We start from the raw sequence: 20,587 nt of genomic DNA, 5'->3' as shown, positions 1-20,587 counted from the left end.
GTTAATCTTTGTTTTAGAATCAGCGTGAGAAAGACACTATGCGTGAACACAGAGTAAATACTTAGTCCCGCGAAAACGGAATGTTAACCTTTTTAATGCAGGTGCGTTGCTACCCACGTTCTTGTATTTCTTCAGTCTGGCTATGAAGTTTCCGTCAAGTAACCATCAAAAAAAAAAAAAAAAAAAAACTTTTTGTCGGTGGGCTTCGGACCTAGGCCGAGGGAAAGGAACAAGTTTCGTTTGCCAATGTGTTAAACCAGTGCACCCCCTCCGCTGTCTTTCTCCTTTGTGTGGCCTCTTCACACAGTGGAAAAAAAAATGTGTGTGTGTGTGCGTGTGTGTGTGTGGGGGGGGGGGGGGGGTTAAACATGGCTTGAACCCAGTGGTAAAGCGAGAGCTGTGAGTGTTGCAGCGATAGCCTCGGTAACGCCCCCTTTACAATAAAGCTTTTTTATTATTATTATGTTTCTTAAAGTTAGGTTTCGGGGGAAGGAAGATGTCTTATACTTTTGCGTGGAAACCACGAAATGGTGGACACCTACCCCTAACCAGGTCAAGGTCAAGTTTCCATATTTTTTCTTGCAAATTGTTAATTGGTTTATAAAAAAGGAAAGGCGCAGTATCTGTAAATTTTAAATTGGTTTGTAAGAAAGGAAAGGCACAGCATATGTCAAGGTTCCTTGAAGGTCAAATTTAGTGGCACGCGAGGTCGGCTATACATAGCGTAGTGAAGCTTTCGCTTCAATACAGTACGGTGAATTGATCAAAGTGCATACCACTGAAGGTGCCAGAGAAAAGTAAAGCTACGCTGTGTTTCTCGCTTGCCTATTTTTACTGTGATAAGCTGCTCTTCTTCTTCTCGCCTTTGTACATATGGCACATACCCACAGTGGAGGTTCATCAGGGTTCAGTGCAATTACTAGAACTGCGTACATGATCCCGACTTAGACTGTATGATATATAACTTATTAATTTGGAGTTAGTGTCGGTAGTCGTTCACGCTGCGTTTCGGGCGTCGTCGTCTTCATCGCCTTCATATACTGTGAAAAATTTGCTCTAAAATAAGGCCTCTTTCGTCTCAATAAAAGCATAAAGAGCAATTTAAATATTCAGCTAAACTAAAAATGACGTAGCAAAGCAAAGCTAAATACAGTAATGTATGCTAAATGAGGGCTAAGCAATGCCTCGGTGTGTATATCAGTGCTTAGCCAAGATAAACCAAAACTTCTTTTTTTTTTTTTTTGTGCAGGTGGTGTGGTTATACACGATGATTCCAGGTCAAGTCGAATGCGTCATATCCTAAAATCCGACAGTATACGACGAAACAGAATGATACCTTTATAAGATTTTCCTACCTGGACATTAAATGTTAGTGTCGTTACTTTGAATTTTTCATTGAAAGCTTGCTACATGCATACAAATGCTATCTGCTCTGCGTGTAGATATCGAAGTGTTTGCACTTTCCGATTCTCATAAGATTAAATCTGGCGTGCAGAGGAGCAGTTAAATCCAGCAGGGTAAAACACTCGTTAAGCCTTCGCCGGTTTGTCCTCCGTTCCCCTCGCCGTGTTTCTTGTCTTCATCAGCGTCAAAATGTGTTGTTTGAAGAATTAAATACAGAATGCCTTGATACGCCGGCTTTCTTGCACCAGAAACATTCTGCAAACAAGCGCAGATGAGAGAGAGAGAGAGAAACCCTTATTGAGCAGCAAGCGTGAAATATTCGCGCCAGGTGGGTAGCCTCCTCAGTCCAGGAAGCCGTGGACCTGAACCATCTCCCGAGTCCGGCTGACCAGACTACGCTGATCCTCCAGGCTGGGGCTTGACAGCTGGATATCCCACTGCTCTTCCGTTAGATCTTTGGTGGTTATGATAACCTGTGGTGCCTTGCATCTCTCCATCATATGTCGTACGGAGTTTGGCATATTACAGAATGTGCATTCATATTTGCACGATGCGGATGATGTTCTGTGTAGTAAGGTGCCGTGGACGTGACTGTGCAGATGGGATTTCTTTTTTAATGCTACACAACAATGCACGATTTACGCTGGATATTGGCAGGAATGTATACATTCCAGTGTTTTGTAGACATTAAGAGGGAACCGCAAAACCTTCTACCCCCTACACAATAGGCGTTTTGTTTAGAGAGTTTAACGTTCCAAAGTGACTCAAGCTTTGAAAGACGCCGTGGTGGAGGGCTCCGGAAGTTTCTGTCATATGGGGTTATGTAATGTGCGCTGACAGCGCATAGTACACGAGGACCTTGCTTTTCGCCTCCATTGAAAAGCGGCGGCGCGGGCCGGGAATGACATGTGATGCATGAAATAAATCTCTAGTATAGGTGTGAACATGTGGAACCAAAATGAACTGTGATTTGTTTCATAGCCTAAAAATCAGGGTTTTAAAAAATTCAGAACGATCTGCTCTCATGAAATCGGCTGTTCTGGCAGTAAATACAGCAGTTACTGTGAGGACGAAATTATTTAAACTTTTTTATGAAAAAACCGCAAACTTTTTTATGAATAAAACAAATACCAAGGAGTTAAAAAACTAACCGTGTAAAAGCTAGTAAGAAACTTTGACTCGAAATTCAGTTTGCAAGAGTGGAAGCGTGGGCGAGTTGGTGATGGTTCGATTGGTGCATAGCGCTAAAAAGACAGGGACACAGCGAGACACACAGGATGGGCGCTTGATTGCGAGACACACAGCGCCCGTCCTGTGTGTCTCGCTGTGTCCTTGTCTTTTTAGCGCTATGCACCAATCGAAATTCAGGATCATTAAATGAGGGAGGGATTAAAATGCAATATACTGCATTTTGTGTACCGGTCCCAGCATCGCGTAATATGTGCAGTTGTTAGGTAAGATGATGCGCATTGGCCACATAGTTGCGCCGGATCAAACAAGCCTATGTTTAACAATAGAACGCTGGAGAATATACCAAGAAGCAGATCACGGAAATTGTTGTGAACAAAAACCTGCATGCAGCACACCGGAAATTCGCCTGAGTAAATTCATCAGGGAATGTAGAAGTAGGTGGTAACGCAGCTATCAGGATATTAGTCAAATATCACAGAAAACAAATGATTTGGATAAAAAGACTTCAATATAAAAGCTGCGATCACCAATGACGAGATAGAGTATAATTAAGCAACTTTGTTGATAAGCAAAGGTCAAGGGACAAAGTAAGAGTAGGGTAGAAATGACCGAGGAAGCAATCAATGCGCAGAAGAAAACGTAGAAAGACGAAACAAGGCTATGGCAATAAATACCCAGATGTGCACAGTTAGAGAAACATGAGATTTTCGTTACCGTGAAGGATAAGCCTAAGTGATATAATAGACAGCTTCACATTAAAATGGTAATGGTGCCGCTATAAAAAGTCCGGTTGCCACTGAAGAAGCGAATAAAAAGCCTCACCGAAATCTCAGAAAGCAAGCGACAAGTTCTACATAGAAGAGGGGAGAAGAGCAGATAAAGATATAATACAAAATCATTTATTCAATATATACACAATTTTCAAGATAAAATGTAACAAGAGCGCCGGTGAACGCTGAATATAGCGCTAATTGGTCAGAAAAGCGGTATCTCTCCGGGCCAGAACGAATATTCCTTTAACTATGAAGTTTCTGAGAAGGCTGTTTAGCTTACAGCTTTCATTTGCAACCGTACGGTTGCGCTTGGGTACATGTCAGTAAGTTGTTACTCTCTTATTACAAATCTACTCCACCTTGCGGGATTCCCCTAAATATTTGACCAGAAGCGATATTCCTGGCCTGCAAAGTTATGGGTGCACTAGCTTCTTATTCTTTGCAAACAAAACATTTCGCAATGCAATTGCCAACACCATCAGGACCGCGGTAGACGTCGACAGCTCAAGGAGCAGGCAGGTTCTTCGACAGTGCTGCTCTACTGTAGATCGCATTCACGTCATGAAAAAAATTGAAAAGAAATTATCCGCATGGTCCACCATTTAAAGCCGTCAAAGGTCAGATTTCCAGCATTTTTATATGCAAACTACTGCGCAGCATACAAGAGCAGTTTTTTTTTTTTTTTTTTTGCTTCCAGGTATGGAACCAGGTGGAGAAAAAGGTTGGAGAATATTTGTCCTCGCAAACCTCTTAACTATAGCATGAATTAATCTGCCATTTACGTGCGTCTTAATCCTGGAAATATCAATCTTTCCCAGACTATTGTATTTTGTTGAAGACTAGTGCACAGAAGCATTTGATTTCATATTTTAAGGTATATTCGCTTGATTACGCAAATTCCTGCGCCTTTGACACAGCTCTTGGTAATGACCCTCGTCTGCAAAACGCGTTCGACAACAGTTTAAGGAGATAACTGTTCCCCTCTATATTTCAGCTAGAAAAATTATAGAAAGGTCTCCCACGAAAGCTGCATTGCACCAGGAAGGAGCTTCGTGATGATCGTCATCAACCTTGTGTGCGTGACGATATGGACTAAGGTGAAAATGTGCAAGCAAATTTATTTATTTAACATGCCATGAATCACCAAAGCATTACAGAGGAGAATGGAGGGTGGAGTTACAGTCGTGTTACAAAGATGATGAATACGCGGTGAAATCTACTAGAACACTGAACATTTGATACAGAGCACTTTAGATTAATCAGTATTACTGACCAAGCTACAACAATGTTAGAATAAATAATAACAAATCATTAAAAACAATACACAATATTAAGAATAAAACAAACTACATAATATGGACAGTTTAAATCGGCTATTTAACAGGTACAAAAACAAAATGGTACATAGACCGTGGAAAAAGAGTAAAAAAAAAGAAAGCAACTTATATATATCGAACCCTGGACGAGCTGCGATATTTCTACAAAATGCGGCAATCACATGGTATGACGGCCTCGAAGTTTCCTATATAAATGCGCACGCTAATTGCACAGATGCAGACCGAGTAAAGACAACTGTCACCACGCTTTGCATCCGCCTGGTTGCAAAACACACGTGCGAAAATGGCTTTCGTGTACTTGTAGCATGCGTAGAATTACATAATCTGGAAAGTGCCATCTACATCGCCTTGTGTATGGTACCTAAACTACCGGTGCACCTAAGCTACCCCAAAAGCCTTCTACTTCGGTAAAACATCAGTGATTACGCACGCACTGAGTAGTTAAGACGTTCAGCTGGGAGCAGCACATAAACGTGCTGCACACTATCCACAGCGATCTAATAATAGCCCATGAGAGAAACGAGGAAGTACCAGTGAAAAAGGCTGTCGGACATGGAGGCAAGAACTCTGCTTATTTTTTCACAACATTTTTGCAAGAAGTATCCAAAGTATTATATTAGGAACACATGTAGGCCAAGATTCACGCAGAATACATCGGCTAATTCCAATTTGCTGATGATGTTGCCTTGCTATAATGCATTCGAGATGAAATAAAATAGTGTACTGAGGACATAGATGGGCAAATGGCAAAAGTGTACCTGTTAATTATTGTTATTGAAACAGACGTAAAATTGAAAAGCTTAGCAAAGTAATAACATTTACCGGCAGATAAAGTGCAGTCCGGAGATCTGAACTCTTAAGAAATCCGATTTATATATGTTAGGTTTCAAGTAGGTAGCCATTTCTTAGAAAGAAATCGAAAATAGGCACGTGAAACCATGGACAGGCTCTCTAGTTATGATTTGCAATGTTTAGTGACGTACTAAACTATTATTATAACACAAAATTTCCATCCATGACTTCTTCCTAGTACTACGGAAAAGGAGTGTGAACGCTGTATAATATTAGTCGAGCTCGGAGAGTACACACTGCTGGAAGAACGGCTAAATAAACGATCCCGCGATGTCCTTATTCTTCAAGCTTCCTCTGTCTCTGCCTTATAATTCGAAATACCTCTCTGCCCGTCGCGTGACTTAATAGAGGCGAATCTGAAACAGGAAAGTTCATGAACGCTCAGCTGTTGCGGTGATGTAGCTATATCTTCTTTGCATGGCATACGTCTACTCAACAAACCCGCCATAGAGGTAGCTGTTCCTTTCCCCTACTACTGCCTCTACCTCCGGCTTCTATTTGTGGTTTCCCAAGCCATGTGTAGTGCACACGTTGTCACGCAAGGCTTCCCGCGCCCCCAGTGATTTCGTTACCTCGACTAAAGGCAGCGGATGTTTGCTGCTCGCTGGGCAATAGCCGCGGTGCAGGAATTGTGTTATCGCCAGTGTGACCCCTTTTCATGCGGCAGAAATGGGGGTGGAGTGGCGGGCGAAGAAGGCGATGCCAAAACATTTTCCTTGACACCTGCGAAAAATACTGCACAAATCAAATGAAACGGGCATCCTTGCACTTAAAAGTTATAACTAACATCCTAAATCGTAGGTGGCCCTAAAACGGCTTCAAAACGTTTTTATAGCGGAAGGTGTACTGTCCTAGCAGGAGCCAAGGTCGCCGGCGGGCCAGATTTGGAGTCAGGTGCGGCGCGAGGAGCCGGAGCCGCGCTCATTCTAAGCTCGCGCGTGCAACCGCAGATCCGGCGAGGCTCGCTTCTTCTTCTTCTCCTTCTCCTTCTTCTTCTTCTTCTTCTTCTTTTTCTTTTCCTTTTTCTTTCTCTTTTCCTTGTTCTTTTTCTTTCTCTTTTTCTTTTCCTTTCTCTTTTCCTTTTTCTTCTTCTTCTTTTTCTTTTCCTTTTTCTTCTTTTTCTTTTCCTTCTTCTTCTTCTTCTTCTTCTTCTTCTTCTTCTTCTTCTTCTTCTTCTTCTTCTTCTTCTTCTTCTTCTTCTTCTTCTTCTTCTTCTTCTTCTTCTTCTTCTTCTTCTTCTTCTTCTTCTTCTTCTTCTTCTTCTTCTTCTTCTTCTTCTTCTTCTTCTTCTTCTTCTTCTTCTGTCGCTGCTACTACTACTTCCTCTTCTTCTTTCTTCTTCTTCAGACACCTGCTGCTGCTTCTCCTTCTTCACTCACCCTGACAAGCTTTATTTGTAACATCACATATCTCCACAAATATACAACATTGTCGGACCAATGCCACACAGCGTTCCAGTCCCCTGCCTACCCTTTCCCTCTACCACTACTGTTGCCTATCTGGCTCGTCTCCTGGGACCTCCCCCTTCAAAATGCCCTCAACACATTCGTGTTGTCTAGACCCGGCTGTGGTGCCGTTGATATTTGCAGACAGCCATGGAAGAGTCGAGCACTGGAAGCTGTACCTCGACTGCGTTTCCTTGACGTTCGCAGACCGTAATGGAGGAGTTAAACCACAGCAAACCGGGTCAGGTCATGCTTAATCGAGCTTTCGCTCTGTAAACTAGGTTACTTACATGAGACTAACCTAGCATGGTAACACAACATAACCGAGCATAACTAAGCTTTCGCTTGTATAACCGGGCTTAACCGAGCTAAGCCACAGCTATTATCATTAAAGAAAGCACTGCTGCTGCCATGTTTTGTTTTGTTTTTCGATCAGGTTGTCAGTTTGGTAAAGCAGTTTTTGTGCGCTTTCCGATAGATGTCTATAGTACTAGAATAACTGAGTTTACTTTAAGCTTAATCGCAATGACTGGCACGCTGACTACTCTGAATGGCGAGTATATAGCTGCGAGGGTAAAAAAGATCGTAAAAAAAAAAAAGGCAGTACAAGAGAGAGAGAAAAAAAAAACTCGCAAGTAGAACATTTCGTTTAATTTCGACTCATATTTCTGATGCGCAGGCAGTGGAATATTGAGGGATGTAATGACTTTTATAGACAAATTTCAATTTACTCAGTCACGCAGAGATCAAGACAGAGGATACACGAAGGTAATGCGTGTTATATGCATGGTTACAAACATTACTCGCAAAATCAAGAAATGGCTACTTCCGATTTTTTTCCACGGCCACCTTTAAGCAGCTTCTCACACCTTAGTACACTACAGTGCGCACCTGCCTTTATGGCCTTTTAATAAACAGGCTCGAATTATGGTACTTATGCGCTATTAGAAGTCAAAGTGCCTACTGTACTCACACGTGGTTTCCATTTCAAGAATATTGCGGCAATAGCATGTCTGCCCGAACAACTTTCTTAAGTTGCCTCCTTTGCTTTATCAGCCTCCTGCTTCCAGTGGCCAAACAGATACCATGAACTTCGCGCTTCATCATGTGATTTATTGCAATATTGATTTAAATGTATATTCATGCGTGTGCATATTTAACTAATATGCCTTATGTGATGTATTTCCCTTTTTTATGCAGAGACCTGTTGCAGACGGCACGGCCAAGGATTCACACAGAAAAAATTTTTGACCTACGGCGGAAATTCTTTTTATAGCCGCAGCATTACTATAGCCGTGTACGATTTCACTGAGGTTTGTGTGAATCCCCTGAGCTACCGAACATCAACTGGAACAATGTATAGCGTGGTATTACCAGGTGCTACTATGTCATGGTTATGCTAAGGCTAGTCAAGGTTAACTTAAACTAATTGAGGCTAATTATAGTCAGCCATGAAAAATTATGACTAACTGCTTAAGCCTAAAATTAGTTTAGAATCATCTAGGTTACTCATGGAAAATTAGCAATTGACTTAGGAAAAAGAGTAGAAAAGAAAAAAAAAGAAAAAAAATCATGATGAAATTTTATGCAATAATACTGCGATAACAGTCGAGTTTACATTTGAAAGCCACTTCGGTGCATTTATTCTGATTACTTTACTCTAAGCAGATGCTTCGCTTTGATTTCAAACACTTAAACCTCAGATCACCCAAGCTAGACCAGTTATCCTATAGGCTCAGGGGCAGACATCCACGAGCTGGGTGCTCAGTCGTCCCTAAAAAAAAAAACATAACAAGCAGAGAATCAGCAAAGCTCCGATGCCGAAGCATATGCTTAAAGATGTTCACACTGGCAGACGACAAGCATAAGTAATTATATCCACACTGACGCCTAGCCGATTCCGCAAACGTGGTTTACGTGGACGCCGCAGCATACCTGAACTATGATAAGTGCTCTGTAGTAGCAGTATACGACCGCTATCAATCCTCTGCACTGACTCAGTAACGGCCAAAACCTCGGCGGCCGCTGACACCATCACCGTGGCCTTTACGAATCACAAGGCCAGAGGCGCAGATATCATCACTGACTCACAGCACGCTTGCTGAAACTTCGAGCGAGGCCGAATTCCCGAACACATCACCCGACTCATGAGCACTGCACCGCTTACGAAACTCCGCCCAATCAACTGGGCCTCATACTATGAAGAACTGGAATGAAACGAGAGGCCCCATGCTCTAGCTCCAGACGTCATCAACTGAGCTGGGCCCCACACCATGCCCACATTTACCCCTCTGCCCTCCACGTACAATAACCGTCTCGAAACTCAGCGTCTTCCGCTCAAAAATTTTCCTCGCCATAGGGAATTCCACAACCCAGACGCTATCTCCTGATGGTAGATAAAAACGAAGCTCTTCCAAACCTTCATAGACTAAATTTCATATTCCCAACGTTATAAGCTGAAGCATGTCCATTGGTGCCAGGGCCGCCCCACTTTCTTCCACATGTCATAGGGATGCAGGTTCAAGCAAAACAATCTACCTATACGCAAAACATGTATTTGGGAACAGGAAGGCGCTGCTGACCAGTGATAACCTATAGAGACCCAGAGGGCCCTCATCTAACATGTCCGCAGGACAGCTAGCTCAAGCCAACGGAGCTCCGGAACAAGCACCCCACCCATTAAGCTCAAGCAACTTATTTTTGTTTACTAAAGTATCCCCTTCACGTCCCCCTCACGCTACGACCAAGAACAGATTCCTTCAAAATGTCGCAGTTTTCGAATTATTGTGCACTCTCCTACTAAAGCGCGTTCCAACCGGGGGTTGCGATTGGCCTTGAATGCTCGTACACTAGGAAATTTCGACCAACTCTCTCGAGACAGTGACCGCAAACGCCACCGAAAAGAAGGTTTTTAGTCGGAGGGCTGTAAGTCGAAGCCACGGGCGCGCGGTGCAATAATCATCACAAGAAAGCATAAACACGCTCCTATAGACACCGAGCCCCGACGACGATTCTAGTTCGACATGTACACTCGCTACATCATTGTTGCTGCCACATGGGCACTGCTTAAACGAACTGACAGCACAGATGTTCCTTCAGGCCAACCTCCCTATAGTGTGGTATCTTGCGTATGGATGATATCAAAACAAACCGCATATGTGCATCACCGCATAGCGTGACGTTGCACGCTTTAGACATCATTTCAAAATAACAGCGGTGTTGTGTTTCTTCTCATGTGATTGTGTTTGTTGCGCCACATTTCTGGGTACTAGACAGCATTTCTTTTTTTTTTTTTTCGCACTGGAGGTAGTGAACAAGTTGTTGCGTTTTGCGCAGGAGTTGCAAAGACATCTACTTTAGGCCTATATACGATAGTGGTGCAACAGATTATGTCCACTTGCATGTTACCTATACTGCAGTAAATATTCTTTGGGGTAAAGAGTGTGGTAAAAGAAAATATCGAAAGTTCAGTTTGTCACACTTTTCGAACTTCTCAAACAAAAGTGGCGTAAAAACGTCTTTCTTAAAATTCGAAAACATTTCGGAGGTTAATAGTTATAACTGCAATGCTTTCGGCAACAAGACGCGATTGGTCAAAAAACATAATGGAACGCATTTTCTGAGAATTTGTGTCATGTTATATTTCTTGATACTTGGGTCAGACCCCGCAGTGGTGGTGCAGTAGTTGAGCGTTCGACTACTGTGGCTATAGATGCGGGATCGACTCCCGGCCGCGGCGGCCGCTTTGCGATGGAGGCGAAAAGCAAGGCGCCCGTGTGCTGTGCGACATGAGCGCACGTTAAAAAAGAAACCCAGGCGGACAAAATTTCCGGAGCCCGCCACTACGGCGTCTCTCGTAGCCTGAGTAGCTTTGGGACGTTAGATCCAGTGAACCAAACCAACTTGGGTCGGTGAACGGCATTGCTGGCATGGGCTTCGACCCTGATATCACTGTCAAAGTCAGCCAAAGATAAAGGGGCGAAAGAATCTGGAACTAAACATTCTCCCCGCAACATTCGGTTCGGGTACGCGAGAAAACAGCCTCAAAGCTAGAGCATGATTCATCAATATGTGATCCTGATGTTAAAAGCCTGATTGACCTGCTTGAAATGATGAAGAAGAAATTAGCGCCCTTTATTAATATCAGTGAACATCAAGCCTAACAGCTATGAAACCTATCCTTGACCTAACGTCAGTTGAATTAGGACACAAAATATGCCTGTCTTTTTCACAAAATTCGATGAATCAATTTGCCATCAGCTACTTTATCCCTTTCATATATTTCACTGCATTCAAATCACGCGCATAATTAAAGTCGGCATTACCACATGCAAAAGCAGGATGTTACTGGATTCCTTGACTCCTCGTGCATCACATGACTGGGATCATCTTCTTTCTTCAATTGCGACAATTCCTGACCTTTTACTGTTTCACTCTGCTGCTGCCACTTACAATATGTTATATTAGTCTGCTCACATATCTGGAGTTTTTTTTATTATTATTATTATTGCGATAGCAATACTGCGCCAGGTTTGGAGCCGTCGCGTATCCTCGGCCGGCCGTCGTGTTTGACCTTGAACAGCAACTCCTTCAGCCGAGCTCCGCCAGATGCCGGCACCGTCGGCGCGCCGCGCGCTGCAGCGGCGCCTCTGCCGCACAGAAATGGTGGTTCACCGTTGCTTCGGCCTCGCCGTGAATACTTTGCTGAGGTGTCGACGACAAGCTGCGGCAAGGAAGCGACAATGTGCACAAGAGACAGTGGAAGAACGTGAAGAACATCGTGCTAAGCGTCGTGGACAAGATGAAGCTCGGTGACTGCGTTCTAGCTCTCCGAGTGCTTCCACCTCGTCGGATACTGATGAACACATGACTGCTCAGGCGTCAGGAGCGCCGCAATGCCACCAAGCGAAGACAGCGTGCTGAAGAATCGCCGGAAGAGCAGTCGTAACCATTATGTGTCATGTGTTACTCCATAGCCAAATTATCGAACCACATAAGCTACGCCACAAGCGAACACACAAGCGTAGCCGTGCGGCCATTGCTAACGCAATTTACCAAGCTTAACCAACCAGAGCTAAGCCACTGCCAATTTTTTCATCATTTGTCGTCTGCTCTTGTTATGGCTCTGTTCACTGTTTCGCGTGTCACACAAACACCCTGAAATGCTTTGCCTTTAGGGTATAATGAATAAATAAATTAATAATTATTTAATTTATAATACCTGCTACTCTGAAAGTTATTTACGTTTGTTCCAGAGTGTTTCAAAAATCAATTTTGCGGATGGTTACGCCTTGCAAAAAAAAAATAGATTATTGCTAGTTTTATCGCTCTCCTGCGATCTTTATCTGTCTCACTTCTCAATGAACACCTACACTTATCTAAGGCACTCATGTCGTTGATTCGAATCCATATCGCAAACAAACCTCTAACTTGTCTAGCAGATGGATGCTAAGTGGGAAACGAAATGACATGACACGACTCTGAACGTTGTACAAAGAACGGTTGCGTAAAAGTTTTTATAATAAATCCCGTGCCGCGTATCTTCTCCTACACCATTTTTTTTTTCTCAATTCTAGGTTACGGCGACTGCAGCGCCATTTCCAGCAAACGATCTGTATACGCTTCGCATAAAAGCAGCTGTACTTAAGTCGAAGAAAAGAGTCGCTATAAACAATGTATAAGGTTGACTGAAAGTAAACCGGACAATTCACGGGCACGCACCAACCTGTCGGACCACATGGTTGTCTGAAAGGAAGAGATGGTTAGGCGGAACGGCCGTGAAGCACGATCGGCTGTTATATTTAGCTGAAGATAAAGGTTTGCGTGAACTTGTGCGTTGATCACAAGGCCGCTTCCGTACTGTGATGAACGATGTGGGTGCGAGTGTTAAAAATAGCCGCCCGCACCTTGACCGTCATGATCAAGAGCTCGAGATCGAAGTTTGCCGCATTTTGGCGGAGGCGAGATGCAAAAGCGGCCGTAAACTGACCCTCCTGCGGTGCATGTTAAAAAGCCCCAGGTGGCGAAAATTGATTACGAACCTATCTCTGGACATTATTCTTCACAGCCCCTTTGTATCTGGAAGGACAACGTTTTTCTAGGAGTGTGCGATTACGCGAAAATTTCAAATAGCTATTTGAATATCTAAATCTTCAATCATTCGAAGGAACCGAATAGTGCCCTTTGAAGATTATTTGAGCCGAATCGAATACGTTGTACACTTTAAGGATACTTTTCGAGTAATCGGCACGATGTTCGACTAAGACCCGTCGTAGCTTCGACAACTCTTAGAAAAACAAGGCCCACATTGATGCTGCTTACGTCCTTACACCCATAAGTATGCTCGAGATGAAGGGTTCAGTGTCGCTATGGTCCGTTCGAGTGACATCGTTGAACATACATTCAAGGCTTAGGCAACTTAAGCCCCCTCCCCTTGATGCTCGATCTCAGAGGCCATGTCGCGTACCTGTTATCACTCGTCTCGTTTCCTGGGGTGTGGCTCTTGTTCGTTTTCATTCGTAATCAATAGGAAATGCAATTTTTGTACATTTATATCGTTAATATATAGAATTCGTACTGTGATCCCCTTACTGTAGATCAGTGATGCTTTTTTTCGCAGCTACAGCCACTCCACAAACTAGCACCGTACCGCGGCCCCGCCGCTGGCGCTTAACACATTATTGCTCGTTTTTATGCGATTATTCGCGAAAGTTGCCAATATTAACGCAGAATAGTTAGTTTTCGAGCTAGTTTGTAGTTTAGATTTAAGCACATAGTTCTCAACGCAAAGGCACGCGGCCGAAGAACAGAAGAAGAAGGAAGGCTAGGGACGAAGGCAGCGCTGTTCGATTCGGCACTATCATGATTCGATGCGTATCCGATTCGGCGGGGAAGACACGCTGTTTGTATTCGACTCGGTAGCGGAGGTACACTATTCTTAATCGATTCGGTTCAGAAAATGTGTAATTCGCACATATCGACATCCTCCCCTCGAGTCATTCTCGCCAGCTTGCTACTAATTCAGTTCGGACGGGGTGTAATATAAGCCGGCTTAAAACCAATATTGCAATATGTGCATGGACTCAACATGTAAAATGTTCAACAACAACTGCAATGTTGGCATCAGACTTCCTTATTGTAATTCAACCTTCATGTAGTGCGTGTTACGCACCGCGATAATACATGGCGATAATATATGATGGCCCCATAGCATATGAATGCCCCCATGCGGCGAAGCTGAGTAGGCGAAAAGTATACACTAAGGGGCATTTGTAACGAGATATTGGCTGTGCTTCGTAGTCATGATTTCGTGTAGCTGTAGCACCCTTTTTTTCAGCATGATAGCGCCCCACCACGGAAGTTTCTAATGCTTATTACGCACTATGAAACGCTACAAAACAATTTTCAAGGAGACCGCTGACGTTACGGCTTATGATTTTCACCACCGCGCGTCACTCGCGCATATTCCTATTAGAAAGATTGCCGTCAAACGTGAGACCTGGAATCAGCCCATATTTTCAGCAACTTGGGTTCGTGCAAATGAAAGAAGCATGAAAAGGCAGCCTCAGTTTGTGTTCGATAAAAACAAATAATAATACTGTACGAAACTTCAAAGGCAAACCCCCATGACGAGTATCCTTCCAGGAAAGCATATACCTGGCGAAGATCATCGACTGTGAACCAATAACGTGACCACCTTGCAGGTATAAGCGCATAATGAGAACACGATTTCAGTTCGCGTGTGGTCTGTGGCTGCATGATTACAGTTCACGACAAGGGCCGAAAGGTAAAAAAATAATATTTATTTATTTATTTATTTATTTATTTATTTATTTATTTATTTATTTATTTATTTATTTATTTATTTATTTATTTATTTATTTATTTATTTATTTATTTATTTATTTATTTATTTATTTATTTATTTAAGCATACTGTAAGCCTTGCTAGGCTCTTACAGGAGTGGGCAAACTAATGGGACCGTTATACAAAATGAAAAACATCAGAAACACACAAAAATGAAAAACATACGCAATGCAACACTACAACGGACATTCAATTTGTCGCATATGAAGCACTGAAAAGAACCGCGAAGCGACACAATAAAAGAACACGTTAGGCAATAGGTACTAATAAGATAAAATCTTAAACTGAACACTCGCAGTGAAAAACGACAGACATTTTAGGAACTATTTTTTGTTTACACCATTTGCTTCGCAAAATATGACTCGACGTTTTTAAGAAAAATATCAAGGCAGATATCGTGTATAAATTCATGTGGCACCATTCTTCAATAGCTGAAGGAAAAAATGAAAATTTGTATGCGTCGCATCGAGCTGGGATGGATCTGATGCACTTCCCATGATTTAACCTCTTCGAACGATGATATGATGCTTTGATGTACTGAACTGTATCAATTTTGATTCCACCGTTATAAAGAAGCTATAGAAATTTCATGGAAGCTACGCGTCGCCGACAAGAACGGGTAGGAATACCCGCTTTAGTTCGCATGGATGATACACTATCGTGGCGTAAGTAGCTGAGAAAATAAAACGAAGGGCCTTATTTTGAATTTTTTTCCAATTTTTGGCTGAGGTATGATTGATGAGGGCTCCAAATAATGCTATACCGTACTCAAAGATGGGCGTTATGAGGGTATTATAGGCTGTTAGCTTCACATGAGAAGGAGCTGCTGACAGTTTTCTACGAAGAAATCCTAGTTGTTTGCATGCTTTTGCACACGTGTTATTTATATGAATGTCCCAGCTTAGTTTATGGTTAAATGAAAAACATTATTCTAAATAATAGCATAATATAAGTGCAAATAAATAATTGTTAGCAACTATAACTAATTGAAAAGGCAGACAGCGTCAGCCAACCGGCAGTTACATTGTGGCCAAAGCGTCGATAAGCCATGTGTTTATCGGCATTTATAGGCGATGAACAAGCGCTGAAATTTATTTGAGGTGAACAGTTTGTCTCACTAAGTCTTGATTTTGTTGCGGTCGCCTTCATAAATATAATATTCTGTCGTATTCATTGTTCAGTGTGTATCTGCCTACAGTTAAAAGGCAGAGCTGCCAGTATAGATGCGCCATCAGCGTTCTAACATTTACTTTTAGATAGGAATTCCTCGCTTTAATAAAAAAAAAAAAGATAGTTGAAGCCGCTTTAAGGCGGAATATAAAGTACGGCGACATTAGCGGTGACACTGATTTCGCTCACTGCTCTTTAATAGCGCACCAGGAAATATCGCGAGTGAGGAACAGGAGAGTCTTTATGAGTATCTTGACCATGCGTGAGCGCGCTCTGCGCTGTCCAAGGATGGCTGGGCAGGGGATCAATTCATAACGACGGTACCTTCGACACAACTCTTTTAGCGTTTTCACACACTAGTTTATAGTGTCCTTGAAGATTGCTCAGTCGCCATGATTTTGCTTGTTCTGCGCTTTATCTGACGTTACGACTTCTTCGCGTTGCCCAAGTTTAGTACGCCGCCGCCGATGCGCGAAGCCCCCGATTAAAAGTCATCGCTACAAACATACCACAATACGTTGCTAAGTGGATCATGTAGCTTCGTTCGTCCTGTATGTCTTTCGAATACCGATCGAACGTTTCCCCTCCTTTTCACAAAGGTTATAAGCGTCGGAGTGTAACGAGAACTACTTTACATAATCCAGCATCAAATAATGCGGCCCGTGAATGCAGGCTACTGCCGCGGGACGGAAAGACGGAAGTTGCGAGTGTTTTAGTCGATAGCTCACAGCGCCGCGTTCAGGGGGACAGGAAGGCGAGTGGTAATTGGGGCTCAATCATATTAGCTAGAGAGTGCCGCGTCTTCCGGTCAAAAGTGAAACTGAAAAGAAGAAAGTTTTGATGATTTTGCAAAAGTTTAGTTCCGCTCGCGGGTTTCAATGCACAGCATGACAAGAAGCCTTGCAATAATAACAATAATAGCGAGCCATAATTATTATTATTGCAAAACCCCCAACGTAAGACATAAAGTAAATTCTGCTCCTACCTCTGCCATTCCACGCCCGAATCAATGGCTCATGATCGTCGATCGTCCAGAGAAGCGCGCCCGTTCGGCTTTCAGCCAATCCACGCGAAGTTTTGGCAGTAGTGAAACTTTGTCGATCTGTACTCTCGAGGGCCTCCTCTCAGCTTCATTGGGTCGTGCATAAAAAAAATAACAATAGTTAGTACATAATAATAAAATTAATGCCACCGTACGCATCCTCGCAATGCGCGCGAAACAACTAAGGTAAACAAACACCAGCAGTGCGCACCCTCGGCGGCATTTCGAACCTCGAGCTAAGAATGGGCCTCCGAGAAGGGTCGCCTGCCGGTGTGGGTAATTATTGGCCGATGCGTGCGCAAGCAGGCACAGCTGCACGCACACGCACGGGCCTTCTCTTCGACGTCGCCTTCCGTGTGGCGGCGGCACGCGTGTATTTCGGGGGCTGTCCGAGCGGCGAAAACTCCGATGAAGCGGGCGCCCCGAGTAGCGGCGGGCTGTACGCCAAACGCGCGTCCGCGATGGTCACACGTCTCGCCCGCGGGCCGCATCAGCCTTTCCTGTACGCGGCTACCGAGACAGGAAAGCCTGCAGCGCGCGGCCCGAGAGCTGCGTTTCTTTTTTGAGAGGCGTGAGAAACACAACTGAAAGGGCGTGGTATTCGGCCGCTCTGCCTGCCGACTGCCGTATCTGATCCATTCCCCAGGTGTGGTCGCGACGGCCTTGTCTTTATTGTTTATCCAAGCGAAAGCTTTCGGCCGCTGACATGTTGCGCGCTCCCTTTCTAACCACTCGGCGCCGGACCGCGTGTCGGCCAGAGCGTACGGATCCTATTTTTGGGAGATTAAGGGGGGGGGGGGGGGGGGGGGGGGGGGAGCCGTTTCACTCGCCTCCCAAGTGGACACGGGAGAAAGCGAGGAAAGCGCTTTGCCTGCGCTTTCAGCCAGGCACCGCCTTCTCCTTGCCCCAGTGTATGGTCGCTCGTTACTGCGATGAAGAAAAGGTGCTCGGCCGGATTCGGAGAGAGACCTTAATGAAAGCACCAAAAAATGCCCGCAAAGGAGAGCAACGGGGAATGTAGCGGTAACAAAAATAGCTATCAGCGGACGACGGCCAGATGAATAGGAAAGGCCGTGTTACCATTGGATGACCAGCCCTACGTCCGAAGGCGTCATTTCCCTCTCAACTCGAGCGTTTTGAGCGCCGCCACTATGGTGCGTGCTTGTAAATTTCGGCTCTCTGGGCCGAGTATATAAGGCTGCAGCGGCCCGAGTCAAACCATCACTCGATCGCTTGAAGCCCATCGAGCTCTTTGGACTATGCGTGCCCTGGTAGGTGTCTAACGCATGTATCAAAGCCCGCGTTGGTAGACTGGCGCAGGGCAGCTTCTTGGCGCGGGTAGCACTGCGGATGGATGCACAGCCCACGTGAGGGGATATGGGCGCGACGTGCGTATATTGACCGTGGACGAATGTATCGGCCAGGGCAGTATGCAAATGCGAAATAGGATGTTTTGTGTACTTGCCCTTGTCTCAGTGTTCTTGGTATCCTGCTGTATATCTTCTTTATCCTGTCCTACGTTGCTTAATACTTGTTTCCGTCTTACCTGTTGCCGCTACGCAGTATCATTTCGGCAAAAGAATCTGTCCTGCACAAGCTGAAAGCAGTTTCTTTTGCTCGTGCAGCTGGAGGCATATTTTAATACTGCTACAAATTCGAGCATGAGACGAAGCCGCGTCGATTTAGGTTGTTGCACGTATCTGAATCAAAGAAATGCGCGCAATTCTACGCATAGAACAGTTCTCCTCTTGAGAAAGTCGGCGCACGAGTCTAGCTCATGTACTCAGCACGTGACCGAGATAATGCACTAAGGTCGTCATCTAGTTTACTAACCTAAAGTGACAGCCACTCGTACTGTACTAAACGTACTCTTCTCATGGATATGTAACGTTTTGCTTTCCGAAAAGCTGGGTTGAGGGCTCGTTATAAATTCTCGTGGCGCTCGCGTTTGGCGTCAGAACTTCAAATACAAAAACTGTTTGCACAAAAAAATCTCTTGAAAAGAAGGGATTCCGGATTGCACGGTCGTGTTTTTGCATGCACTTTACGCTTCCCTTCTTGCGATAAGCAACGGCGCATCTGTGGCACGCGCCACCTGGCACTATCGGTAACATTGATCTCGTGGCGATGACCGTCTCTCTTGCTGCCTAAAAAGTGTGCCAGCCCTAGGTAGTTTTCCCGTAAGCGAGCAGCATGCGAAAATGTCTCTATGCATCGGTTGTCGGGAATTGGTGGGATGTTGCGAAAGTGAGTCTTGATTCCAGCCTACGTGATCTCACAGGGAGCCGCAACCTCAAATCTAGGCCTTTCCTACTGCCTCGGGTAAAAACGTTTTACCGCGACGCCTCGCGACAGCTTGGTGCGTCAAAAACCGGGTTATTTTCGAGATGGTCGCGTTTTGTTCAGTACGGTTTCTCAACGCTGGGCACTTCTCCGAGGCTGCCATTATCAATGTGGAGTTTTGACCTACTCTGCAGATGATGTCATGGCCACGGTATGAGGGCGCCACAGTCAACGCTAGCTTACTCATAATCTCGCTTCGAACAAAACAAGATGAAGGTAAAAACATCGCACATTTCGTACGTACTGAGCGGAAATGCAGAAGAAATGAAGGGTGGTATCGACGGCGATGTGGTGCAGGAAGTTAGAAGCCAGTTAGCGCCATAAATACCAAGTACTATTTCATTTCTTAACAGACTAGAGTCTTCTTTATAGCAGCTCGGGACTACAGACGCGTTTTCATGTGGCGCTCTGTTAACTATGAAATATGCCTGAGTGTACTGTGGGAGGATTCGACGCTTGACTTAACATTACACTTCGCAAGTGGTAACGACGCTTAATCGTGGTTATGTTATTTCTTAGGTCCTCATGGCGACGGCCACACCTCGCTGCACGGCGTGCTCAAATGTTCCGGAAGAATTACGAAACAATCTTTTTTGCAAGGCTTTGAACCGAAAACTTTCACGATGAACAGTTTGGTACGCAGCTCGCTACATCACTGTGCAACGTGGCGTTCCCAGGTTGTCGCCGTTGTCATCTGCGCCCTTCTGGGCGTGGCCCTGGCCGGCTTCTACGGCCACGGGGGCGGCTTTGGCGGTGGCTACGGTCACGGCTACCACAAGACAGTTCCAGGCCCTAGCTTCCTCGTCAAGACCGTCCACCACGTTCACAAGCTGCACCAGGGAGGATCCCTGTTCGGCCAAGCCCACCACGGCTACGGCGGAGGCTTCGGAGGAGGACACGGAGGAGGAGTCTTTCTGCTTAAGGGCGGATACGGCCACGGCTACCACTAACACCTACAAGTAAGTCACTGTAGCTTGGCGTGAATGGTTTTATCTCTTTTTTCTCTTTTTCTCTTTTTCTTTGCGTTGCTACTGCGGTCCGCGCGAAATCGACACCACAGTGCACCACATGCGAATTTCGATCAAGCACTGCAACTGCCATCGTGATAATGTAGAGGTTCATTCAAATTCAGCAAATGCAAGCTATAAAAAGGAAGAAACGAAA

At 44.5% G+C, this 20,587-nt stretch overlaps 1 protein-coding gene across 1 annotated transcript; it reads left to right on the top strand.

Moving 5' to 3' along the window:
* The first annotated feature begins 20,046 nt into the window (after positions 1-20,046).
* LOC146202298 (uncharacterized) lies at positions 20,047-20,373 on the top strand. The gene has a single exon (XM_084600794.1). It carries the CDS (start codon positions 20,047-20,049, stop codon positions 20,371-20,373), a length of 327 nt encoding a protein of 108 aa, XP_084456920.1.
* The last annotated feature ends 214 nt before the right edge of the window (positions 20,374-20,587 follow it).

The sequence above is a fragment of the Amblyomma maculatum genome, chromosome 1 (assembly GCF_055883805.1).
Source record: "Amblyomma maculatum isolate TAMU_Amacu chromosome 1, ASM5588380v1, whole genome shotgun sequence".
Lineage (NCBI taxonomy): Eukaryota > Metazoa > Arthropoda > Arachnida > Ixodida > Ixodidae > Amblyomma > Amblyomma maculatum.
Note: the sequence above shows the minus strand (reverse complement) of the source record. Positions and strands in the feature narration are given on the sequence as shown.

Bases quoted from the DNA above. Each gene is read 5' to 3' on its own strand.
- LOC146202298 (XM_084600794.1), top strand. From the start codon at position 20,047: ATGAACAGTTTGGTACGCAGCTCGCTACATCACTGTGCAACGTGGCGT.